The sequence below is a fragment of the Pelmatolapia mariae genome, linkage group LG1 (assembly GCF_036321145.2).
Source record: "Pelmatolapia mariae isolate MD_Pm_ZW linkage group LG1, Pm_UMD_F_2, whole genome shotgun sequence".
Taxonomy (NCBI): domain Eukaryota; kingdom Metazoa; phylum Chordata; class Actinopteri; order Cichliformes; family Cichlidae; genus Pelmatolapia; species Pelmatolapia mariae.
In genome coordinates, this window is record NC_086227.1 from 5462571 (window position 1) to 5489939 (window position 27369).

The 27369-nt window shown below is 41.0% G+C and overlaps 1 protein-coding gene across 1 annotated transcript; it reads right to left on the reverse strand.

Annotated features, from left to right (window-relative positions):
• Window positions 1-6544: 6544 nt before the first annotated feature.
• On the reverse strand, window positions 6545-8212 carry LOC135933489 (general transcription factor II-I repeat domain-containing protein 2B-like). The gene has a single exon (XM_065471541.1). The coding sequence runs from the start codon at window positions 8210-8212 to the stop codon at window positions 6638-6640; it is 1575 nt and encodes a 524-aa protein (XP_065327613.1). The 3' UTR covers window positions 6545-6637.
• Between the last annotated feature and the right edge of the window lie 19157 nt (window positions 8213-27369).

The window sequence follows — 27369 nt, forward strand, 5'->3', positions numbered from 1 at the left end:
TGCTGTTGTGGCTAAAATGTTTTTAAAAAGCTGGCTATTCACTTAATCTAAAAAACCCAAACATTTTCAGTTACTTTTTTGTGCAAGGTATCTCTGTGAGAGCTGTAGACTGCGTACAAATGATAAACATAGCTTCTCAGTCTGTAAATTATGGTCTCTATTAGTGATGAAACAGGAGGCAAGAGCAAGCTAGAATGTACTTTGAGACTGACATGCTGCTTACCCAAGGGTAAAGTTGACCATGGGTACACTCAAGGTAGACCGTTTTTAATCACTAAGATGAAACATTTACCCTTTGACTGCATTAATGAATGAAAGCAAGTTTAATATGTGAAAGACAGATAAATTGACTTAAGTAATTGTGTAATATTATCTGTGTGAGACTGCAAACTGTAACTTTAATGCTATTTCAGCATCTTTCTTAAAAAATATTAGACATATTTTCTATTGATGAACAAACATTCATGAATTCATTAGTAGCTGTTCTATTTTAGGCCTTTTGGTGTCTGTAATGAACATTTATGAATGTTTCATTTAGCCTGAATTGAACAGTTTGTGTGTTTGTTGCTACTCTTTGAAAGCATCAATGACAAATGTTCACTCACTCATCTGTCAAAATCTGCGATGCATTGGACTCATTCCAGACGGTCACACCTAAATTATTTGACATAGTGCTTCCTTTTACAGTTTTTTCTCTTTTTTTTGTTAATTTGTTTTCAGATTCAGGTGATCCATAGGCCAGAGTATATTTCACCATGTGTGCTCGGGACTCTTTCTGTCATGGTTTCCAATCAGGCTGATCAGGTTTATCTGTGAAATTTCTGCTTCTGCAATATGGTATTTGTGGTATTCATAGAAAATATTCTGAAAAGGTTTTAGTGACTAAAACTAACCCGCTCAAAAAATAAGGGTATGCTCTAATATTTATGGCATCTCGATGAATTAAATATTCAAATTTCTATATATTGATAACAAAATGACATAATAATGGTCATTGGAAACCAAAATCAGGGATTCAATTCAAAATTCCACTAAAAATGAAACTTTAGTTAAAAAAAAAATCACAAAAACTTGTTCATCTGTAATTTTTTTGATCTGTAATCGTTTGTACAGCAAAGCAAAAACATGACCTGGGTAGGCATGCTGATATTTTTTCACTTAGCAACCAGCTTAGACGCTTCCATTTTGAAGCAGGGAAATGTAGGTCCTCGCACACTTATGTGAAGATAAACTGCATAATATAACACAGAACATACATTTTTTTTAAAAACAGGTTAATAAATAGTTGAAACCATTACCTTGCAACTACCAAAAATTTCAGTGACTTTGAGTACTCATGGTAATTACAAAACAGTTGTAGTTTTAATGTTTTCAATTGTTTATTGGAATTTAATGGCTCCAAACATGATTGCTGCTATCATGGCACATTTGTCTGACAGTGGCAAACTTCTAAACAGTGTTGTCAAACTTGTCAGTGGAGCTTATGCATATCTGATTTACATGTAAGCCTTCTTTATACTCTTTGTTTAACAGTGTTCACATAATAATTCAGATAAACTGATGCTGAAAACTGTAGAACAGAAAATTGGTAGTATACAACGAGGAAGTTGATATTTCCATGTATGGCCCTGCCTGTTAGCATCTTGCACCCTCCTATAATGTGAAGGGGCCCAAGTTTTTTTTTTTTTTTCAAATGCAAAATTTGCACCATAATTCAATAGCTTGTGGAACCACTTGTACCAACCATAACTTCAAGTGATTGTTTTCTGTATAACTGTCAGTTTGTCACATCATTGTAGAGGATTTTTGGGTTATTACTCTCTACAACTTTGGTCTGGTTCATTTAATATTGTATTTGTTCAGGTTCTACCATTGTATACCAATGAAGTTGAGGTTGACTTTGACTGGAACATTTCAACACCTCTTCTTTTTCAGCAGTTCTGCTGTAGATTTGTTGGTGTGCCTTAGAAAAGTCTGAGAATTAAGAAAATATTTCTGAGTAAGGGCTAGGTGGATGATAGATAACAAGAAATAAAACTTTTTGTTTTTATTTTTTAGTATTCCAAACAAATTAAAACTGGGGGTTTGGTTGACGTGGCATTATTATTGGCCTCCACCTGTAAAATGTCTAATTATTGCCCCTCTAGTTCACCTTTTAATTAATATCAGTTCAATTCAATTTTATTTATAGCACCAAATAAAAACAACAGTTGCCTCAAGGCACTTTATATTGTAAGATAAAGACCCTACGATAATACAGAGACAACAGAGAAAGTCCCAACAATCAGAAGACCTCCAATGAACAAGCACTTTGGCGACAGTGGGACTTAAAAACTCAGTCTTAAAAGGAAGAAACCTTCGGCAGAATTAGACTCAGGGAGGGGCGACTATCTGCCTCAATTGTTTTGGGTGAGGGGAGGAAGACAGGACAAAAGACACACTGGAAGCGAGCCAGAGATTAATATTAAATAATGATTAAATGCAGATTGCAAACACATAGTGAGTAAAAAAATATGAGTGAAAAAGAAATAATTGTGAATTGTGGGAAGCCCAAATTAGCCTAGTCCTATTGCAGTATAACTAAGGAATTCAATAGGGAATCAATGAAGAAAAGTCGGTGTGGGCAAAATATGCTCTCCCTTGCTACTACTCCCTGTCAGTAATCTTGCTGCAGCAATTTGGACCAACTGAAGGCTTTTGTGGGAGTTTTATAGGACATCCTGATTAGGCCTGCACAATAAATCGAAAATTTATTGTCATCACGATATCATCCTGTGCGATGGGCTCATCGCAAAAGACGGCGTAAACTGCGATAATGGAGTACCTTAAAATGTTTACACACGTGCTTTAAAGAATTTACCAATCAAAGAAACCCCTTTACACATTTGACCAGTTGAAACAATCACAAATTTCCATAATGAGACATCGAAATCTGGCACATGCTTTGATGAGGGGATAACGTCAGCTGCAGAACTTCACGGCATTAACCAATCAAATGGATTAGAGGCCTGCTTATTTGGAGGCACTTTGGATTTGATAAAGACGACGTTCTCCAAACACAGATACTCTGCAAAACTTGCCGAACAACCGTGGCAACCACCAGAGGAAACACGACTAATCTCCAACATCATCTTCAATACAACCATAGAGAACTGTTTGAAGAGTTCCAGAAAGATAGGGCTAGCCAAACAAAGGTTGCTAATGTTAAGGCAAAGAGCACCGCAGTCCAACAGTCGTCTCTGTATCAGAGTTTTTCAAGTGGAACTCCTTATGAGAAAACGTTGAAGTAGTACAAAGACATAACAGAGGCCATTACACATTTTTTTGGCTAAAGACATGATGCCTATAAATACAGTTAGCAGAGAGGGCTTCACCAGTCTGATACATAAAGTGGACCGGAGATACCGCATCCCCTCACGAAACTACTTTTCCCATGTCGCCATTCCACAAATGTACGAAACATGCCGCAAGACCGTCATGTTTGAACTGAGCCAAGCTGAAAACTACGCAAGCACTACAGTAAAGTTTCCTCTCCAGTTTTGACTTACATCATAACTACTTGGTGAGTGGTAAAATGATGAACAACTGCATTGAGATAATTTGCAGTATAATTTAAGTTATGTTTATTTAAAACTGAACAGAATTCAAGCCTCAGAAAAATTTTTTATGGGGGCAATGTTTCAATGTTAAAGTGCACTTTGTTGTTACACTGCTAATACAGCAGCTTTCTTTAAATAAAACTGTTGCAGTAAAACGGAAATTATGTATTTTTTTTTGTTTGTTTTGCTATTTATTTTATCGCAAGTCATATCGTTATCGCAGTATTGATCACAGTTATCTCACATCGCAGGTTTTCCTAATATCGTGCAGCCCTAATCCTGATAATAATGAATTACAGTAGTCCAGCCGAGAAGTAATAAAAAGACAAACTAGTTTTTCAGCATCCCTCTGAGACAGGATGTTTCTCATTTTTTGTTTTTTACTTTTTAAAAACGTAATAATATCTTTAACACCAAAGCAGCTGAAACTGATTAACAAACCCCTTTCTTACTTAACTGGATAGATAATTATCCCAGGACTTTAACTGACTTGATGCTTGATACTGCTGCTTGATTAAAAAGTATTTCTTTATTATTTTTATCAGAATATATATATTTTTTAGAGAACACCAGAGAGGCAAAAAACCTGTTAGTGGTATCCTTGGGAATCAGGACTCATGGAGTGCGGTCAGCTTCTTCAGTCAGCAAGTGTGACTCATGATATAGCCTGGTGCTGTCCAACTCTTCATACTGTAGAGCATTTCTTTGATGTCTGTTGCTGTGACACTTACTGGGTCCTGTTCAAGGAGGTTGCTGTGGTCTGCTCTTAGATCCACTGGCCACTGAGCATTGTGTTGTTATTAATCTCTGGCTGTCTTCCACAGCCTGTCTTTTGTCCCGTCTTCCTTCTTTCACTCCAACTGGTTGCGGCAGATGGCCGCCCCTCTCTGAGCCTGGTTCTGCCAGAGGTTTCTTCCTGTTAAACAGGAGTTTTTCCTTCCCACTGTTGCCAAATTCCTTGCTCATAGGGGGTCAATGATTGTTGGTTTTTGTTTTGTATGTATTATTGTAGGGTCTACCTCACAATATAAAGCACCTTGAGGCAACTGTTGTTGTGATTTGGCGCTGTATAAAAAATAATGAAATTGAATTGAATTGTTGTGGGTTTCATCCTTCCAGTATTGTGTCATCTCCAACCTTGGTGGGGTTATTCTCCCCTACCACTGAGAGTACACCTTGGATGGTTCAGTGGAGTACACCTGGTTTAATCTCCTGTTATACCTCCTTAAGCCACTGGCCAAGGCTATGAGTCTTTGCTTGGCAGATTCCAGGGCCTCCGATAGGGACAGCTAACTTGCCCGCTAGTCTCCTTCTCCATGGAGTGTACTGGTACTTGGGGCTGTTCATCTTATAGCCAAGAATCTATGTGATCACTGCTGTAGTGGCGTAGATTAGGTGGTTAGTTTTGGTGTGTTCGCAGTAGGGATTGTCTGTAATGCTGATTTCAAGTTTCAAAGACGAGTAGTATTACCACTACACTATACCGGTCAAAAGTTTGGACACAGCTTCTCATTTAATAGTTTTTCTTTATTTTCATGACTATTTACATTGTAGATTCTCACTGAAGGCATCAACACTATGAATGAACACATATGGAATTTTGTAGGAAGCAAAAAGTGTGAAATAACTCAGAAGATTGTGTCATCTCTACAAAAATCAATAACATCCACCAGCAATCTCAGTTTAAATCTTGTGTCTACCTCCTCTCCAGAACCTTTTCTCTATTTTGAGCCCTTTTCCACTTTTCATCTTCCTGATTTATCTGATATTTCTGAGTTTATATGTAAATCAAAGCCTGCCACATGTCATCTTGACCCTATGTCTACAGGGCTTGTGAAATCCTGCCTCTCTTCCTTACTTGCACTCATCTCTGCTATCATTCACTCTTCACTCACCACCGGTATCGTTCCCTCCTTATTCAAGATTGCTTCAGTCACTCCTATACTGAAAAAACCTTCTTTAGATCCTAACAACTTTAACAACCTCCGTCCGATTTCTAATCTACCCTTCATCTCTAAAATACTCGAAAAAATAGTTGCAGTTAATCTTCATTCACACCTGGTTAATAATAACATCTATGAGAGATTTCAGTCTGGTTTTCGTTCATGTCACAGTACAGAAACTGTTTTACTTACAGTCACTAATGATCTTCTAATCAGAGCTGACTCTGGTCTTCTCACCATTCTCATCCTTTTGGATCTCAGCTCAGCCTTCAACACCATCTCTCACTCTGTCCTTCTAAGCAGACTTTCACCTCTCTGCATCTCTGACACACCCATAGACTGGTTTCAATCATATCTCCTTGACCGCTCCCAGTTTATTCAGCTGAAATCATTCCGCTCTCGTCTATTCCCGGTCACTTCTGGTGTACCCCAAGGTTCAGTCTTAGGCCCTTTTCTCTTCAGAATATACATCCTCCCTCTAAGTACCATTTTCTGCAAATCTGATCTTCACTTTCACTGTTTTTATGATGACACCCAGTTATATCTCTCCTGCAGACTTGATTCCTTCTCCCACCTTCTTCCCTTACAGAATGTCTATCTGAATTAAAATCCTGATTTAGCTCTAATTTTCTAAAGCTCAATGAGGATAAAACTGAAATCCTCCTTATTGGCACCAAATCCAACCTTTTGAAGGCGAACCATTTCTCACTCACTATCGATAATGCCTTGGTGTCATCCTAGACCATGGGTGGGCAATTAATTTTTACAAGGGGCCACATGAGAAACCCGAGTTGTGTCAGAGGGCCACATCAACGACATCTTGAACCCAAGTCTGCTTAACTTTCTTAAATTGTAAAATTCACTAAATTATATATTACGAATAGCTGGTACTGGTAATCAGAAGAATAAAACTAAAATAAAATAATGTAAATATTTATATTGGGCTATGCTATGTGAAATTGTGGTGCATATTCCAAATAAAACAAAAAACAACCACCGAATCAATGTTATTTTATTTTAACATGTTTAACTCAACAAACAAGAAGTTTATAGAAATGCAACAATACAATGACTTGTGTCATGTTTACCTCCTTTTCAGTGAGAATAATCCAGCCTGTTTTGGGTTTGAACAAGGGCATTGAAATCTGGCTGAATGTCTGAGGTGGCTATGCGAAGAACAGCTGAGAGGTGGTCATCAGTGACAGAGGATCTGTGTTTGGATTTGTTGAACTTCATCACCGAGAATGTCTGTTCACATACATAGGTCGATCCAAAGAAGACTAGAATCCTCTGAGCATGATTCCTCAGGTGTGGAAAGTTCTCTTCTTTGAGGGAGGAATAAAAGTCCAGCAGTGAGACTGACCTGAAGTGCCCTGCCAGAAGTGTGTCAGACTGCAGGTCAATGAGTTCCATCTGAACATCACTTGAAGCATTATCCACACTGCAGGTGAAGGGAGAAGAAACCATGTCCATTTCATTTTCAAGAGCTTTGAAATCTTGAAATCGCCTTGAAAATTCTGCATGCAGTACTTCTAACATGGCTGAGTACTTATGGAGGTGAATAGCCTCCTTTAGTGTTGGCAAGTGGGTCAGAAAGTTGTCCTTCACTTGGCTTGAGATAAGCTGCAACTTCCTCATGAAAGCCTTTACTGCACTGTACATCTCATGCACAAAAAGTCCCCTGCACTGCAGTTTGACATTTAGTTGGTTCATTAGTGCAGTCACATCCACAGCAAATCCGGGGTCTGCCACCCAATCTTCATCTGAAAGCTCTGGGATGTCATGTCCTTTCTTCACACAGAAATCCTGAATCTGTTCTCTCAGATCCCAGACACTTTTCAGTACCTTGCTTAGGCTGAGCCACCTGACAGAGCAGTGGTAGCTGATGTCACCATGTTCCATCTCATTTTCCTCCAAAAGAGCAATAAATTGTCTGTGATTTAATGCTCTTGCTCTGATGAAGTTAACTGTTTTAGTTACAACATCAACAACGTGGTCCATCTTTAACACTGTCTTACACAACACTTCCTGATGTATAATGCAATGCAAAAATGTCAATTTCTGCACAGGATTAATTTCTGTCACTTTATCCTGCATTCTCTTTAAAAGTCCTACATTTTTCCCAGTCAGATTTGGACAAGCATCTGTTGTTACACCTGCCAGATTGTCCCATTTCAGTCCTAATTTGTCCAAACATGCATTTACTTCTGTGAATAAGTCATTGCCGGTTGTTGTTCCTTTCATTGACTGCATGGCAGCCAGCTCCTCCGTGACTTGAAAGTCTGCAGTTATTCCACGTAAGAAGATGGGAAGCTGGGCGGTATCACGCACATCGCAGCTCTCATCCAAAGCCAGAGAAAAACATTCAAAGTCTGCAGCTCTGTTCTTCAGCTGAAGCTCCAAGTTCTCAGCGATGTCCTCAACCCGCCTCGTCACAGTACGTCGGGAGAGTGAGATGTTCTCAAACGCGTCCTTTTTCTCTGGGCATATCAGTGCAACTGAGTCCAATAAGCACTCCTTAATAAACTCTCCATCAGAAAAGGCCTTACTTTTCCTGGCGATTTTGTGAGATATTACATAACTTGTTCGAACGGCTGCTTCTCTGGTGGTGTGAAGTTTGGTGAAAAGTCCTTGTTGGGTTTGCAGTTTTTTTTTTTTTGTCTGTCCCATTTGGATCTTTAGCCATCAGAATTGTTGTCTGAAGACCAACAAGGATACCAAATGGATTTATTTTGCCAAATGGATCATCATGGCATTGCCGTATTGGTCCATTTGATCAAACTTTGTTGTTATTATTTATTTTATTTTCAGTTGTTACAGATGGGACAGACATGATTGGGGGATAGAAAAGAAAGAGAGGAAGGAAAAGAAAAACAGAAGGGAAAAGGGACAGTGAGAAAGGGCACTTACAAAGACAAAGAGAGAAAAAAAATCTCCTGGATCACCTGCTGAGAGAAAAAGAAGAGAAAACAAGCAAAAAAAAAACAAAACAAAACAAAGCAACATACTAAACACAACACCATCACGTTAATCTAGCTAAGTGTGAACAGCAGTGCAGCACGCAGGACAGACATCGCACAATGTGCTTTGAAGTAGCAGCTAAGAAAGGTGTAGTTTATGTCTACGAACAGTGAACACCCGTGTGTGCACACCTGTGTGGATCAGCGCGCTTGTATACAAAAGGTTTCCCCATGTAATGGTCTGCTAGAGGGTGTGGAGGGCCATAGCCCCGTCCCCCAGGGCATGAAGCAGGCATGGAGGAGATCCAGGCTCCAGACATCCAGAGGCCCCAGAGTGTGGGAGTCCAAGGAGTACCACCGGAGGGGCATCCGTGCCACCCTCCTGGGAAGGGCTGAGGAGATCCCCAGACGAGGGGTCACCCAGTAGCCACGGAGCAGAAGCCAGAGGGGGCTGCACCGGCGTGCCCGCCAGCTCTGCCGGCAGCCAGCTGTGCCAGAGTGAACCGAGTCGCAGGACCCGAGGCCGGAGGCCTGAGGGCCCCCTTTGCCCCGGAAGAGGCCTGACCGAGCGACAGGCACCAGGCCCCGCCAAGTAGCCACCGGGAGTGAGCTGGTGCATACCTGAGCGCCCAGCCCCGGACACCAAGAACCACCAATGCACCAACCCCTGAGGGCATCAGTTACCGGCAGGGAGTGTGGTGAGGGGAGATAGGCCTCCACACTTTGGAGGGCCTGGGAGTTCCCAGGGAGGTGGAGTCTAAGACCTGACCTGACATATAGACACAGACAAGCAGGCACACACAGACACAAACATGCTTTCCCACCCTCATGCACACATATACAAACACTCAGCACTCACCCGACGTAGGGATAGACATACATGGACATGTACACACAATCATACTCCCCAAACATACTCTATACCCCGGGTCCAGGTACCCTCGCCCCCAGAGGGGGAAACGGCACCCAGACCCAAGAGATGTACCCTTTCCCCCGGGGTGGAGGCAAGCAGACCGCCCCAGGGTCCGCAGCAGCAGGGAGGCCAATCGGACAGCCAACACCTCCTCCCAGCCCCCCGCCCCGATGGCTAGCAGAGAACGGGGGTGTGTGAAGACCCCATACCTCCCTCCTCCCGCTCATGTGTAGTGTTGCTGCGTGTTGTTCTAAAGTGCATTTAAAACAAGGGAGGGCATGGTGCTGCTGCCAGAGAGCAGCAGGTGTTAGCACGGCCCCTCCCGAGAACCCTCAATGTCTACATGGATTTAAAATTGAGAGGTGGGCACCGGCGCCAGAGGTAGGTTTGAATACACAGACCGTCCACTGGACGCCGTTAACGTGGTCACCCTCAAGGCCCTATATATGTGTGTGTGTGTTATGAGAGTGTGAATAATGTGGATGTCTAAGTTGTGGAATAAAATTGAGGCACAGGTGGCCAGAAGGGGACAGAGGGGGGGGGAATGCCTCCCCTGCACCCTGGTGACACACCCGCACCCCAAGGCCCTACCTGTGTGGGTGGGTGTGGTGGAGCGGGAAGAGGGAGGCAGCCGGGGATGGGGAGGAAAAGAAGGGAGGGGCAAGATGCCCCTCCTTAGGGCCAGCTCCCCCGCTGACCCCAGTAGGCACCCCCGTCCTCTGGTACCCACCAAGGCAAGGGAGCCCAGGCCCATCCAGACCGGGCCTACGACAGCAGCACTGCCAAGCCCCACAGGACCTGGGGAAGCCCACCCTACCCCACCGCAGAGGAAACTGTACCCACCCCAACATTCAATCATCTCCAGACTACACAAGACAACAGACACCCAGGTTAGGTTTATTCTCCACCTCTCCTGTGTCTCTCCCCCACCTGCAGAGTGGACTTCTGCAAGGATGGAACAACCTCCCTGCCAGTTGAAGAGCCCCCCAGTTAGGCCGATGCACCAGAGGCCCCCTGCGCCAGGGCTGAGCCCCCGTGCACCCACCCGCCCACAACCCCGGCGACACACCGACGAGGGCCGATGCCCCCAAGGCCCAGCCAGAGCCCCATCACGGAGACGAAGCACCCCCGAACCCCAAGCCCCCACGCCTGCCCCGGATCCACTCAGGGGCAGCCAGGCTACCAGGCCAGTAACTTACGTCCGCCAGTACAGACCATCCCCCAGCCCCGCTGCACACAGCTACAAGGAGAACACCCTCTAAGAGCGACCAGAGCCACTAATCAGGTTATGACCACAACCCCCCGGGTTGAGCCCTCCAGGGATAACGTCTCTAGGGATTCTCCAGATGCCCTAAGCCTGTCCCAACCTCCACATCAACCACAATAGCGAAGGCGGGACCAAACCACGACCCCCCACTCCCACTAGGTGATGAAGCCGATCAAAGGAGCCCAAAGGGATTGATCAAATGTGGTGGCAGAGGCTGTATAAAGACTAATGTGATCTATTAGATGGTTTTTATATTGATTAGAATTAAGATTATTTTTATTTTTCCAGTTAAGGAGGACCGTTTTCTTGGCAATGCATAGGGCTGTAAAAACAATGTGGGCTGTGTTTATTTCTGCAGTGACCTCATCCAAGTTGCACAGCAAGCATACTAAAGGGGAGGCTGGAATGTTACATTTCAGACACTTTGATAAGTCTTCACATATCTCGCGCCAAAACTTCTGCACTGGTGGACAGAACCACAGTGCGTGGATGTAATTGTCTGGTGTATTGCCTTGACAGTGTGAGCAGTTGTTGGAAGATGTAAAGCCCATCTTGAACATCCGATGACCAGTATAGTGCACTCTATGTAGTAATTTGTATTGTATTAATTGCAGACTGGGGTTTTTAATCAATTTAAAGGTTTTTAAGCATACCTGAGACCAGAAGTTTTGGTCTAAGCTTACTGATAAATCTGCTTCCCACTTTGCAATAGGAAGGGATATTGATTCATCTATTTTAGAAAGTGTTCTGTATATTTTAGATAATAATTTGGGGGATTTAAGAGTAAGAAAGTGTACCGCACTTGGTGGTGTTTGTAATTCAGCTTGACTGAGGTAAAATTTCTTTTTTACTATGGATTTAATTTGTTGATATTCTAAAAAAATTTTCTTGTTGATCCCATATTGTGTAACTAGTCTGTCAAATGGAATAAATTCTGTTCCTTCTAATATATGTTCTAAGTATTTAATTCCTTTACAACTCCATTCTGGAAAATTAATCATATTATTGTTTTGTAATATGTCAGGGTTATTCCAGATAGGTGTACGTTTGCATGGGATTAATGAGGACTCTGTCATTTTTAGAAACTCCCACCATGCTGTCAGAGAAGAGCTGATGTTGATGCTTTTAAAGCATTCATGTCTTTTGATGTTTGAGCTGATAAATGGTAGGTCTGAAATTTCTAGATTATTACATAGTGCCTGTTCTACATCTAGCCAGGGCTCATCTAAGAAGGTGTGTTTAAACCATCTAGAGATGAACTGAAGCCTGTTGGCTAAAAAATAGTGATTAAAGTTAGGCAGATCTAATCCTCCTTTATCCTTGGTCCTTTGTAATGTTTTTAAGCTGATACGTGGGGGTTTGTCTTTCCAAAGGAATTTAGAAATACATGAGTCTAGAGATCTGAACCAATCTTGTGATGGCTTATTTGGGATCATTGAAAACAGATAGTTTATTTTTGGCAAGACCATCATTTTTATAGCGGCAACCCTTCCCATGAGTGATATGGGTAAAGATTTCCATCTAGCCAGATCGCTTTCTACTGTCTTTAAAAGCGGGATGTGGTTTAATTTAGTTAATTCTGAAAGCTTAGGAGAGACATTAATACCTAAATATTTTATATTTCCAGATTGCAGTGGTGTAGGAGAAGAATTATGGAAGGAGCAATTAATCGGAAGAACTGTAGATTTTGACCAGTTAATTGAATAATCTGAGACTCTTGAGAAAGAATTTATCAATGCAATCACCCCAGAGATATTGGTTTGTGAGTTTTGGAGAAAAAGTAACACATCATCCGCATAAAGGCTGATTTTATGTTCTACATTCTTACATTTTATACCCTTAATTGTTGTAGCCTGTCTAATTGCTGCTGCTAGTGGTTCAATAAAAATTGCAAACAGTGAAGGGGAGAGTGGGCATCCCTGTCTGGTGCCCCTCAGGAGACAGAAGCTGGAGGATGTTTGGTCATTTGTTCTAACACATGCTGTTGGGGAATTATATAATATTTTTAACCAGTTTATGAAAGAGGTTCCAAAACCAAATTTGTGTAAAGTTGCAAATAGAAATTTCCAGTTAACTCTGTCAAATGCTTTTTCTGCATCAAGAGATAATATTATGGTTTCAATGTTTTTACTGTATGAGTAGTCTATCAAATTAAGTAATCTACGTGTATTTGTTGATGAGTGCCTACCTTTTATGAAACCAGTTTGGTCAGGATGAATTAAAAGGGGGGTCATTTTCTCTAATCTCTTTGAGAGAGCTTTGCAGATTATTTTAAGGTCTACATTAATAAGGGATATTGGACGATAGCTTGAGGCAAATACAGGGTCTTTGCCTGGTTTTAGTAAGAGACTGATATTTGCAGAGTTCATATTTGGTGGTAGTCTACCATTTTCTTTGATTTCCTGCAACATTCTGTAAAAAACTGGTGCTAGAATCGTCCAGAATTCTTTGTAGAATTCTGCAGGAAAGCCGTCTGGACCTGGAGCCTTATTATTGGGCATACTTATCAGGGCTTCCTGGAGTTCACCTGGCATCAGTGGTGAATCCAGTGCCATTGCTTGAGAGTCTAATAATTTTGGAAGAGTTATGTTGTCCAAAAACTGATCAATTTCGTTTTTAGATGGGTTTATTTGTGGTGTATATAAAGTTTCATAGAAATCCCTAAAAATTTTGTTTATTTTTTTAAGATCATATATTGTATTCCCAGATAAATCTTTAACAGCACATATAGTTGTTTTTTCTTTATTGATTTTTAACTGGTTGGCTAGAAATTGTCCGGATTTGTTACCGTGTTCATAATTTTGCAGGCGAAGTCTTTGTACTAAGAATTTAGTCTTTTTATTAATAATTTCATTTAATTCTAGTTTTGTTTTGCGTATTTTGTTTAATATTTCTTGATCTTGGTGTGATACATAGGCTTTTTCTAAGGATTTGAGGTTTTTTTCTAGTTCTTGAATATTTTTGTCTTCTTCTTTCTTCTTATGTGATGAGAAAGAGATTATTTTACCTCTCATCACGGCTTTCCCTGCTTCCCAGAGGACAGATGCTGATGTTCCAGGAATGTCATTGAAGTCTAAATATGAAGTCCATTCTTTTTTAAAGTATTTGATAAACTCTTCATCTTTGAGCAGTGATGTATTAAATCTCCAGTTTTTACTTGGTGTGGTATTATTCTTGTGCATTAGTGTTAAAGATACAGGAGCATGATCGCTGACAGCTATAGGATGAATCTCAGTGTCTGAAATGTCACTCAGCAGTGAGCTGCTGACCAAAAAATAATCCAGACGAGAGTAGGAGTGATGAACATGTGAGAAGAAAGAATATTCCTTACTGTTGGGGTGGAGGGAGCGCCATGCATCGCAAAGACCAAAGTCGCTCATATACTGTTTGATTATATTTGTGGACTGCCAATTACTGCCAATTCCTGCTGTATTGACCCTATCCATTTCTTCATTTAGTCCCAGGTTGAGGTCTCCCCCAAGAACAATTGTGCAATCTAGGTGTTCTGAGAGTGTACTAAAAAAACCGTGGAAGAATGAGGGGTCATCAACATTCGGACCATATATACTTACAATACCTAGCTTTTGGTTAAGTATAGATAGTTTGACTATTAGGAATCTGCCCTCTGGATCTATAACTGTATCGAGTACTGTGAAATTAATATTTTTATGTATTAGAATTGCTACTCCTCTTTGCCTAGAATTATAACAGGCTGAGAACACATTAGGAAACTCAGGTGTTTTAAAATTATTCAAACCTGTGACAGGCATGTGGGTTTCTTGTAATAAAACAACGTCTGCCTGTAGTTTTTTAAGTTGGTTAAGTATTTTTAACCTTTTTTCCCTAGAGCCAGCTCCATGAACATTCCATGAGACAAACCTTAGCGTGCCCATAGTTGTGTGTTTGTGGCTAATGACATACGCTGTGTGTCTTGTTTAGACGGGTGAGGAAAATGGAAACACATCATATATTTTTTTTTTTTTTTTGTAAATAAAGAGAAGAAAATGCGCAGCGTGAAGCTCCATAGGTCTGATTATGTGTGTGCATAATAACTAAAATGAGCAAATGTGTGCGTGTGTGTCCTATATCTGTGTGCACTGTGTGGCTGTTGTAAATGTGTTGCCTTTAAACGCATGTGTGTGCGTGATCGTGCAGAGTGAGCATGTAGAAATAGACAGTGTCGTTTGTGGATGGATAGGGAAACAGGTGATCGACATAGTGAAAGAAAAGAGAAGCAAGGAAACCAAAGAGCCAGGTGACCGACAAGAGAGAGAGAGGGAAAAAGAAATAAAAACGGAAACATTCCCATTAAAGCATTGGCGGAGAGTGACGGTGACGTTATACTAAATTAGCAAACTGATATTACATAGTTAAGCAAAAGTTAATACAAGAGAGTGTGAGTGAAGAGAATAGCGTAGCGGATTCTTATCTGGTGTGCGGTCAATACAGCCATGGAGTGATGCCGGGGTCGCGGTAGAGCTGTCCGTCCACGTAGAGCCGGTCCACGGCGATGACAGCCCGGGAGCCTTTCTGAATAAAACTACGTCGGACTGGGAACAGGGCCCTGCGTCGTTCCAGGATCTCTCTGGGGAACTGGTCGTTCACGCTGAAGTCCGTTCCTTTCAGCTCTCTGCCGCGACTCTTCACCTGCTCCTTCTGCTTAAAGTGGCCGAATTTGGCCACAATAGGACGCGGTCTCCCGCTTCCTGTCTTCGGAGCCCCGATGCGATGCACTCTTTCAAACCCTATGTTTTTCACCGTGTCCTCCGGCAGCTTCAGGTGGATTTTAATAAAGCTTCTCACGGTCGTTTCCGGGTCCTCTCCGGCAGACTCTGGAATACCAGAAAACACAAGATTATCTCTCATGCTACGGGCTTGCAAATCCATAACGGTCTCTTTTATTTTTTTATTTTCTATGTTTAATTGGGTCACATTTTCGGTTAAAGATTTGACCAAGTCCCGTAGCGTGGCATTTTCTGCAGCAAGTGTTTCCACCTGCTTCTGGCTGAACTCCAGGGATTCTTTTAGAGATTGAAATTCCCGGTGTAAGATCTCCACCAGGGACAGCCTCGCATCAAAACTGGACAATCGCTTATCGATTGACTCCAGGATGTCGACGATATCTTTGCCGGCAGGCGATGTTGTGCCGGGGGAGTCTGCCGGGCGATATCTTTTAGATGACGGCGTCTCAGTTTTGGCCAGGGAAGACACGCTCTGGGCCTTCTTCATTACTAAATCTTCGAAGCACCGGTCGATGTATTCTTGGAGAGCGTCTAAACTCTCCTCGTTGTCCTCCAGGGTGTTCGAGATGATAGGACAGATGTTGTTAGTTATGACAGTTGGTTAGTTTATTTGGCAATACTGAAGATTAAAGAAACTTTGTTAAATTCTAGGCTACCATTCGTTTTGTTTTTTTTCCGCCAAATCTCCGGCGTCCGACGTCACCTACAACATGGGTCGCTTACCTTACCCCGTCACTTCCGTCACTTACCTCTCCCTTCCCTCTTGGCGCTTTTCCAGACAGATTTCTGTATTTATCCTCATATTTGGTCATGTAGTGGCGATTCAAATTGTAATCTTTTAACAAAGCGACCTGTGTACCACAGACCAAGCACACAGCTTTACCTTTAATTTCTGTGAACAAGTACTTGGCAGTCCATGTCCTGTTAAAAACGCGACATTCGTTATCAATTTTTCGCTTCTTAGCGTGTGCTACCATCTTGAAGCTAACATCATTTATGGCCGTTCACCTTCACTCAAAGCTCGCGATACACAGATACGTCAATATGGAAGTAGCGTAGCGCTTTTCAGAATAAAAGCAGCGCCATCGTATTGCACGCACTACATATATTTACATAATCTATCTAGTGGTAATTTATTATTGACCTCACGCGGCCCTGAAAAGGATACACAAAGGGCCGGATGTGGCCCGTGGGCCGTAATATGCCCAGGTCTGTCCTAGACAGTTCACTTTCCTATAAATCTCACATCAATAGTCTCACCCGTTCTGCGTATTTTCATATACGCAACATTAACAGATTACATCCTCTTTCCACCCAGTCCGCGCCCATTCTTGTCCACAGTCTTGTTACCTCCCGTATTGACTACTGCAATTCTCTTTTGCATGGTCTCCCCCAAAAATCCCTCCATAAGCTTCAACTGGTTCAGAACTCTGCTGCTCGCATTATCACCAGAACCCCATCCTACCAGCACATCACCTGTTCTTCGGGAACTTCACTGGCTCCCAGTGAAATTCCAGATAATATACAAACTTCTTCTGCTCACCTTCAAGGCCATTCAAAACCTCGCACCTCCTTACCTTTCTGACCTGTTAAGCACTACCTTTTCTGCCCACTCACTTCGATCTTCTTCTTCTATCCAGCTTTCTGTGCCTTCCTTCCACCTCACCGCCATGGGAAGCAGAGCTTTTAGCTGCTATGCTCCCAGACTGTGGAACTCTCTACCTCCAGATATAAGAAACATTTGTTCTCTCCCCCAGTTTAAATCTCAACTCAAAACCCATCTTTTCAAATCTGGATATTCACTGTGAACCCACTGTTTGTTAATTTTATCTTGTGCTTTTGTTTTATTGTGCTTCATTGTGTCATTGTTCTATTGTGTGTTTTATCCTATTGTACAGTGTCCTTGGGTGTCTTGAAAGGTGCTTTATAAATAAAATTTAGGATTTTTTATTTTTGATTCTTCAAAATAGCCACCCTTTGCTTTTTTTTTTTTTTTTTTTTTTTTTTGCTTTTAATATTGTTGTCCACTCTCTTGGCATTGTCTCGATGAGAGAGGTAGCCACCTAAAATGGTTTTCCTACAGTCTTGAAGGAGTTCCCAGAGGTGCTGAGCACTTGTTGGCCTTTTTTTTCCTTCACTCTGCGACCCGTCTCATATCAAATCATCTTGATTGGGTTTAGCTCAGGTGACTGTAGAGGCCAGGTCATCTGGCGCAGCACTCCATCACTCTCCCTCTTGGTCAAATAGCCCTGACACAGCCTGGAGGTGTGTTTGGGGTCAATGTCCTGTTGAAAAATAAATGGTGGTCCAATTAAACGCAAAGCGGATGGGATGGTATGTTACTGTAGCCATGCTGGTTCAGTTTGCTTTCAATTTTGAATAAATCCCCAACATCCCCACCGGCAAAGCACCCCCACACATCACTCCTCCTCCTCCATGGGAACCATCCATGTAGAAACCATCCATTCACCTTTTCTGCATCGCACAAAGAGACAGAGGGTGGATTTAAAGATCTCAAATTTGGACTTATTAGACCAAAGCACAGATTTCCACCATTCCTTGTGTTTCTTGGCCCAAACAAATCTCTTAGAATTCATACAATGGCATAATCAGCTAACAGTTGTCAGATAGGGCTGTCAGCTATGTACAAACCTGACTTCTGCAGAACCCAACTGATGGTTCCAGCCCCATTAATAGAGCAAGATATTCCACAAATGAAGTCTGACAAGGCACACCAAGTGAAAACCATTTCATGTGACTACATTATGAGGTTTATTGAGAGTAGGCCAAGGGTTTGCAGTGCTGTCAACAAAGCAAAGGGTGGCTACTTTGGGGAATCTATTTAGAGTTATTTATCAACTTTTTCTTTGCTAGACAATTCCATATATCTTGCTTCATATATTTGATGTCTTCAGTATGTATCTACAATGTAGAAAGTAGGAAAAATAAAATAAAAACATTAAACAAGAAGGCGTGTCTAAACTTTGATTTTTTGATTTTTATTTTTTTTTTACCCTTAATAACCTTTATTTAGAAACTGCATTTTGTGTTTACTTGTGTCATCTTTGTCTAATATCTAAATCTGCTTTAAAAAAATCTGAAACATGAAGTATATCAAACAGAGGAAAAAAATACTATATCAGGAAGGGGACAATGATTTTTTCACACCACTGTAGCTGTAATTGTTTCTTAATTTTTCTGTGATTAAGTTAAATTTTTTCAAACAATCACATGGCCTACAATTACAAACCAATATCCATTTTAATCTGAAACTTGACTGCATGAATTCATTTAGTCACATTTAAAGTAACAATAGGACTACTTAACAAAAAAATTGTTTTACTTGCAAATGTAGCACTTTAGCCTTTTACATGGGTAGTAGTAGATTGAAAGGCTCTCTCTTAGCCCAGCATTTTCCAGCTATCTTGAGAACTCTAGGTGAAACTAAAACTGCTGGTCCACAACAGGAAACCTATAGCCTGTGCTATCAGGAGCGACTTCCTTCACACAACAAAACGCTGTAGTCATAATTTCGAGCAAGGTTTCGCCCATTTCCTGCTGCAGGAGGGAAACACTTGCCTATCCTTTTCCCCAAGGGAGCGCCCATCCCTTTAGCGCTAAAGACACCCTTTTCTGAAGAAGAAAAACCTGCTGCAATGTTAGGAGAGAATTCTGACATGCAGACATGGTTTGAATACCAGCTAAACACAAGTTTAGTTTGTTGGTTGGAGCCATTTGTCACTTGGATAGATGAGTTTTTTTGAGATGTTCGTTAAATTCATATGCTGTTTGACACTGCAGTCCTTTCTGTGTTCCAGACAGGTTGGAGCCTTACTATCCAGGTGTATTGTAATCTGAGAAAAGCAAGCTGATCCTGGGTGCATTATTTATGAGTCTGCTTTGAAACAGGTTTAGTGAACACTATGCTTCTCATCTGTTACCATACTTATACGTTTAAATACAAGGCAATTCAGTATTTTCAGAAGATTGATCTTCTTGAATTTTAGCAGCAAGTGACCTCTGACATCAAGGAGGAAAACGTTATCTCAAGTCCACACAAGTGAACTGGCAGAACACTGGATTTCCTTTTTCCTTTTCTTTGGTCATAAGCAGACTGTACAAAAATTCTCTGATGGACAACTAACCAACAGATTTCTCAGTCAGTTTTCTATCATCACTAACCTGTTGCAGCTTTTCTGTTTTTTCATGATTTCCTAAACCATTAAAAAGCTTTTCACATAATACACAACACATGTGTCATGTTCAATTTTGCTCCCCCCCCCCCCCCCTTTTTTTTGTTAGTTAGCCTTTTGTTTCTGTTTTGTTGACTCCTGCTTTTGCCATCTAATAAACCTGTAATTTTGAGTTCATGTCTGTCTGCTGAGTGCTGCATACTGGGTCTATTACTATATGTGAAATATATGGTAAATGGATGGATTCTTATATAGTGCTTTTCTACTCTACCTGAGCACTCAAAGCGCTTTATACAATTTGCCTGATTCACCCATTCAGTTTTTTCTATGTTTATTTTCCACATAAGTACTTTCTATCATTCATACATATTTGCACCACAATGGATGCATTGACAGCAACGTGGGGGTAGTATCTTGCCTAAGGTATGCAGATTGGAGCCAAGGATTGAACCACCAACCTTCTGAGTCACCCCTGCTTGTCAGAGTTGACTGGCAGGGGAAAAAAGACAGACAGAAAAATGAAAGTGGGAGAAAGCAGGAGAAATATAATAAGAAGAAATAGTACAAGAAGAGTGTTAAAGACCTGAAGCCACACATCCCAAAAACAACTGAAATGGAGAGAAATTTGTCTCAGAAGTCTTATGAATGCATACAAAATGATACAAATGCGTAAACTAAAATTTACAATTGTGTACAATGATTTGTGTGTAACTTTTGAGGTCTCACGTGTGCTCCAATCCACACAACAATGCAAAGCAATTTGACCACATGCAAAAGTATTTTACAAATGCATACATCCAAGCCTGAATAAACAATGATTACTTGCGCACAATTTATTAAGTTGAGCTTCACAAATTGAATAATGTTCTCTTTCAAAAACCTTTCTGTTTATTACAAATGTCTAAACCGACACTTAACATCCATCTCACAGATCACATCCAATGCCAGCGTCAGGTTTTGAGACAAATTTCACACTGCCAGCTTTGCAAAAATGTACTCTGCATTCAGGTCCCTGTGTAAAACTATCACTGGGCTTCCTCTGTTTATTTAAAAAATAAAAACTTATCACCCCAGGTATTGTGCCTGTTAAGTTTAATATACTGTATTTTTTAATAAACTGCTAAAGAGTTCAGGATAAGCCATCAAGCTAATATTAGTGTTAGCCTGCTATTATGAGAGAATAGTAAGATAGTGTCAGTTTGTCATTCCACATTACCTGGATCATATCCATCTTCAAAATATACCGAGTGTCACATAGGTGCTATGTGGCAGGCAGGATGATGACCAAAATGCAGAACAAAAAAACAAAAAACAAAAAACCCAAACATCAAAGTCCACAACACAGAAAAAAAAAACAGTTCTGGAGGGCCCCCACGTGGACAGCGGTGGTGGTAACAGTTCTGTTGGCCGACCTCGTGATAAGAAGGCGCAAGAAGTTATAGAGGTTGACCAAGACAGTGAAGATCCTCGGCCAGTAAATCAGGAGGTCAACAGCAGAGGTGAAGAAGGAACCTTCAGGACCTAGACAAGGGAGAAGACAGAGGTGGAGAACTTCAGATGGCTTGGATGGTGGTTGGCGCTAGCGTAGCTGTAGTCTGATTGATGGCCAGCATCGGTGGGGCTTAGTAGATGCAGGACGTGCAGGCCATGACTTGGCAAGCCATGCAGGCTGTGGACATGCAGACCTCTGGTGGAGACAGAGTTATCTGGAGCTGCACAGGGCACACAGCTTGCTCAAGATACATTGGCTGGGGCTGCACAGCATTGCCTGCTCTGGACGTTTATCAGGCAGCAATGTGGAGTTCATGGCTGGCAAAATAAACTTGCCTGAGCTCCCAGCTGGCAATGGAGGAGGCTTGGTTGCACGCCTGAGCACGCAGTGGAGACAGGTGGCTTAACTCACAAGCAGGGGAGGCTAACCAGCCCCTAGGAGGTGCAGATTCAGAAATAAAACAAACATCTCTAACAGGCTGAGATACACACAGTTCAACAATTTTGTTGAACTAAAAACTAGGAACAAGGAACTCAAGCTAGGACACTGGAAAACTAAGACAGAGAAGCCGGAATTACAAGAAGCACAGAGGAAATACATCTGTACCTATCAGGTGATTGTTGCACAAACATTTAAGGTTTTGCAAGTAAGTGAGAGGGATGTTACATGTAGTTTTAGACATTTGTGCGCACAGAAAGGGTTTTGAAAGAGAAAATTTTATGTGTGGTCAAATTGCTTTTGAATTTTTGTGATGGGAACATGCATCTTACATACAAATTTGGAAATCCTAGTTTACACATGTGGATCATATTGTACAGATTCATAACACTTTCTCTCCGTACAACTGCTTGTCCACCCCAGCAGAAGAAGAAGAGAAGCCCCAGATAAAGCTTTTGTAGCCAAAGGTCAAGATTCCCAAAGAACTAGAGGCAACAGGCATTCCACCCCACTAGAGGCTGGCCATTACAGCATGAGCCAAGAACAGAGCCCAGGGGTTCATGACGCCAAAGAACCTCCAAGTGTGAGTGGGCTCCCCACCTCAATGCCAGTTACCCACTAGTCAACAATAGACACACAGAAAAGCACATGAACTGGTCTGACTCTTAGTCAAGCTCCAAGGTAAGCTGAAATTCTCCATGCCCACATTCTGTATGAATCTGAAATGCACAAGATAATGTTGTGATACAGTGGGGGAATTAATTATTTGATCTCCTGCTGAATTTGGTGATATCAATCAAGAATCCAGAAAAATACATTACATAAAAGTTCTAAATTGATTTCCATGTCACTGAGTGAAAAACGTGTTTTTATTTGTTGTTGGTCATTGTCACTCACTCACTCTACAACCCATATTCAGTGTTCTGGTTTAGAGAAGGTTGTCATCCAAGATTTTGCAATATATGGCTCTGTCTACTGGGTGCTTAATGCACTAAAGTTATCCTGTACCATTAGCAGAAAAATGGCCTCAGATCATAACCTGGAGTTCAACCTCCATGGTTGGCAGTGGGGATGGTGTTCTTTCTTTCATGTTTAGCATTTCTCCTTTTCCAGTCAGAGTGGGTGAAACTGATGCCAAATTGATGATTTTGATTTCATTTGATGACAGTATTTTCTTCTAAGCTTTCTCTAAATAATTTAGATGTTATAAACATAAGGCGGCCCTGTACACATCTTGCGGGTGCAGCAAAATTCCAATACGTAATGGTGTAGGTGTGTTGATGTAGTGGATCATCGAAAAGCTCCTCATGTTTAGTTTTGGGCTCATCAGCCATCTTTCTTGTGTTGATCCTTACCTCATGAGGCATGATCTTGGAGCTGCAGACTGAGTGATTGATGGTCATTTTAAACCATTCACACCTATGGGCAATTTAGAGTTTCCAGTTAACCTAATCCAGGGGTAGGCAATTCCAGGCCTCGAGGGCCGGTGTCCTGCGGATTTTAGATATCACCCTGGGTCAACACACCTGAATCAAATGATTAGATCATTACCAGGCCTCTGGAGAACTTCAAGACATGTTGAGGAGGTCGTTTAGCTATTTAAATCAGCTGTGTTGGATCAAGGACACATCTAAAACCTGCAGGACACCTAACCCCACTAAATGCATGTCTTTGGACTGTGGGAAGAAGCTAGAGCACCTGGAGAAAACCTACACTAACATGGTTTGCATGCAAAAAATACAGAGGAAAGAACCCAGCCTGATGGTGGAACTGAACTCAGCACCTTCTTGTTAGAGGCAACAGAGCTTACCAATGTGTCACTGTGCTGCCTGCTTGTGTGCAGTTCAGTTCTATTTTATTTATACAGCACCAAATCACAACAACAGTTGCCTCAAGGCGCTTTATATTGTAAGGTAGACCCTACAATAATACATACAGACAAAAAACCCAACAATCATATGACCCCCTATGAGCAAGCACTTTGGCCATAGTGGGAAGGAAAAACTCTCTTTTAACAGGAAAAAACCTCCAGCAGAACCAGACTCAGGGAGGGGCGGCCATCTACTGCGACCAGTTGAGGTGAGAGGAAGAAGAGAAGATAAAAGACATGTTGTGGAAGAGAGCCAGAGATTAATAACAAGTATGATTCAATGCAGAGCAGTCTATTAACACAGTGCGTGAGAAAGGTGACTGAAGAACAAATACTCAATGCATCATGGGAGTCTCCCAGCAACCTACACCTATTGCAGCATAAATAAGGGAGGATTTAGGGTCACCTGGTCCAGGCCTAACTATATGCTTTAGCAAAAAGGAAAGTTTTAAGCCTAATCTTAAAAGTAGAGATAGTGTCTGTTTCCTGAATCCAAGCTGGACGCTGGTTCCACAGAAGAGGGGCCTGAAAACTGAAGGCTCTCCCTCCCATTCTACTTTTAAATACTCTAAGAACAACAAGTAAGCCTGCAGTGCGAGAGTGAAGTGCTCTAATGGGGTGATATGGTACTATAAGTAGGGTGACCAACCATCCTCTTTTTTTGCACTTATAGACTTGTAAAAGCCTATATGACATTTTTTATTTCACCATTCACTAACCACACAGAGACGGCATTATTTAAATATGTTAACATTTTCTTTAAGCAAACAGTATTATTAAAATTCTTCATGGCTGGGCCAAGTGTCTTCTTTTTTGGAAATCAAAATATGGTCACCCTAACTATAAGGTCACTGAGATAAGATGAGGGCTGATTGTTCAAGACCTTGTGAGGAGCAGGATTTTGAATTCAATTCTGAATTTAACAGGGAGCCAATGAAGGGAAGCCAATACAGGAGAAATCTGCTCTCTCTTTCTAGTCCCTGTCAGTACTCTTGCTGCAGCATTTTGGATTAGCTGAAGGCTTTTCAGGGAGTTTTTAGGACATCCTGATAATAATGAATTACAGTAAAATAATTTTTCACCATCACTCTGAGACAGTGAATTTTCCCTTGTGGGACAATTAAAGGATTATTCTATTCTATTCTATTCTATTCTATTCGATATTTCCAATTTTAGAGATATTGCATAAATGGAAGTTAAAAAACACAGTCCTACATATTTGCTTAATATGTGCAGTGAAGGACATATCCTGGTCAAATATGACCCCAAGGCTCCTCACAGTGTTACTGGAAGCCAAGGTAATGCTATCTAGAGGAATGACACAATATTGTGTCATCAGACACAATATTTCTAGGAATTTTAGGGTCAAGTACAAAGGGAAAGTTGTCACCAATCTTTTTGCCAATTCCAGCCTATTTTCAGTCTACAGTCTATTTTCTTAAATTTGGGGTTGATATTCAGTCTCTCTCTATTAAAATGAAACCATAAAAATTACAGACTGTTCATTCCTTCATAAACGAGCAAATTCTGGATTCAGCAGGAGATCAAAACATTATACCCTCCTATGTTTAGAAGCCTGTCAAATATACAGTCCTCATGAGAACATTTCTCATTTATCTAAATTAAGAAAGTATTTTCTATTTCTGCTAATTTATTAAAAAGTTTTCCTTTTTAATAAATTATGTATTTGAAATGGAAAAAAAGAGAATATCTTTGTATTTTTATGTATTTGTATGTCTTGACCTGGGCTTTGACTAGATGTACCCATGCATGGTTTTACAAGTGAAATTTCCAACACTGCTGTGATTGCAGGCGATAGAATCAAACATGTGGGCTGCTCTATCTGACTGAAAACACCCCCATTTAACATTCAGTTCCAGAATTTAAAAACTTGGCTGCCTCTCAAGTTCATATTTAATCTCAGACCTAGACCTTACACCATAGCACTGAAACAACCTTTATACTGAGCCATGTCAACCCCATTGTTTTTCATGCCTGCAGGGAAAAGGTGGTCATTTGGATTCTGTAGACCCACACAATGACCTTTAAGCCCCAACAGTTTCAGGATCTTATTCTGGATTCTGAATCACTGGATAGTTTCCTCCTGGCACAGTGCACATATTGTTAACAGAAACCCACTCCTTCATTCACAATACACAGTTTCTTTCCTGTCCCTACCACACCCTGCTTACTATTATCCTCGCATACAAACACAAAATATCATATTGGGCTTGTCTATAGTTCACCTCCACAGGCACAGCTTTTACTTTCTCAGTCTTTCTTATTTCTCCATGCCTGAATTTTTTGAGCCAAGTCACTATTCTTTGCATTCATTGTAATCTGTCATTCTGTCTTTGTGCTGTTATTTCTCATTTGGTAACTACCAAAAATATTGGTACTTATAAAAATGTTACCTTTCTACACAACTTGAGCACTCAAAGTGCTTCCTACTACAAGTGTCTTTGAAGTATTCCCAGTCACCAAGATCATGGTAGTCTAAGGGGCTTGGAGATAAAGTGGCCAAACTTCTTTAGATTTATTGAAAATGTATCATGTGCCTCATCACATGAGTCAAGATTTGAAAGATCTGTTTAGACTTACATTACAAGACTTAGACTTCAAAAGAAAGTAATTCAAAGAAAGTAATTCATTATATTACTTTCTTCTTACTCCATAAAATGACCTGAAACACACTGTCTCGTAATTGCTAGTTAACAATATAACCCTACTCTGGGCTATAGTTCAGGATCAGAATCAGAATACTTTATTAATCCCTAAGGAAATTTTGTAATTCCACACACGAACACAAATTCCTATCCTAATGAGGACACAGGTAAAATCTTTCTTTTAGTTTTTAGGTATGAACACAAGGCTGACAACACAAGGCAAAAAGAAAAATCAGTCCAAAGAGACTTGAAAGTGATTGCCATAGTAATTCTAGTTTAGAAACATGATTGTCTGACTGCTCCTAACTGCTTTTGTTACTTGCTGAAGATCAGGGTCTGGCTGCTGTGCTGGTGTTGGCATGAACTCCTCTTTAAAATCATTCTGTGTTCTTGGCTACCTTTGAGTTAGCAAAGAGGTGAAGTTGTGTTAGCAGCATAATGCAGTTGTTTCTGTCCTGAAAGCAGTTTGCACTTGACCATTGTGCTCTTGTCCTTTTGTGCAAGAAGAAACAAAATCAATGTCCACACTCCACTCCTGAAAAGCTGTATCGCTGTACCACTCCACTATTTTCCTTCTCCTCCACATGCGCAGAAACCAGGTGATTCTGCGGGAAGAAATTGTTTAGATTTTTTTCTATCTGCGCAGACAACTGAAGAACCACTGTAATCCAAGTAATGACATTACTTTATCTGTAATGTAATTACCAAATATGATACAATTACACTACATCATTACTGAAAAGTGTAATGTGATTACTGTAATGTGCTACTTTGTAACACGTTACATCCAACAGTGGTATATGGCCTGCTCTACCACTTGAACCACAGCTACCCTTATATTTTGTGTTTTTAGTGAAACGTTCTGTTCTTTTCTGTCAAATAGCCTAACTCATTACGGAAATAAGCAATACAAGTAGGAGAATTACCTTTTTGTGTCTATTTTTAAACCGTGAGCTACCCTTATCCTTTGGACTGTGCATTTTCTAAGCAATTTACTCTTGTAGTGATTGCAGCACTAAAACAGTTTTTTTAGACAAATTGAACGTGCCTTTTTGAGATAGAGAAATTAATCAGTCTTTTTGGTGATTAGAATGAGATGGCCCGACATGGCAGAACAGAATCCCAGCAGTGATAGGATTTAAGATAGAATTCCCCGAAGTTTAGATTGTAATGCTGGTCGAAAATGAAGATTAAAGCTTAATGGAGCTCTGAGTTACTTGGGTGAGGTGGTGATGGGAATTGATGATGGGGCGAATATTTGTTTTTAACAGTTATCTGGTTTAGTT

Coding starts and splice junctions, on each gene's coding strand:
- LOC135933489 (XM_065471541.1), bottom strand. CDS start 8,212: ATGGGACAGACAAAAAAAAAAAAACTGCAAACCCAACAAGGACTTTTC.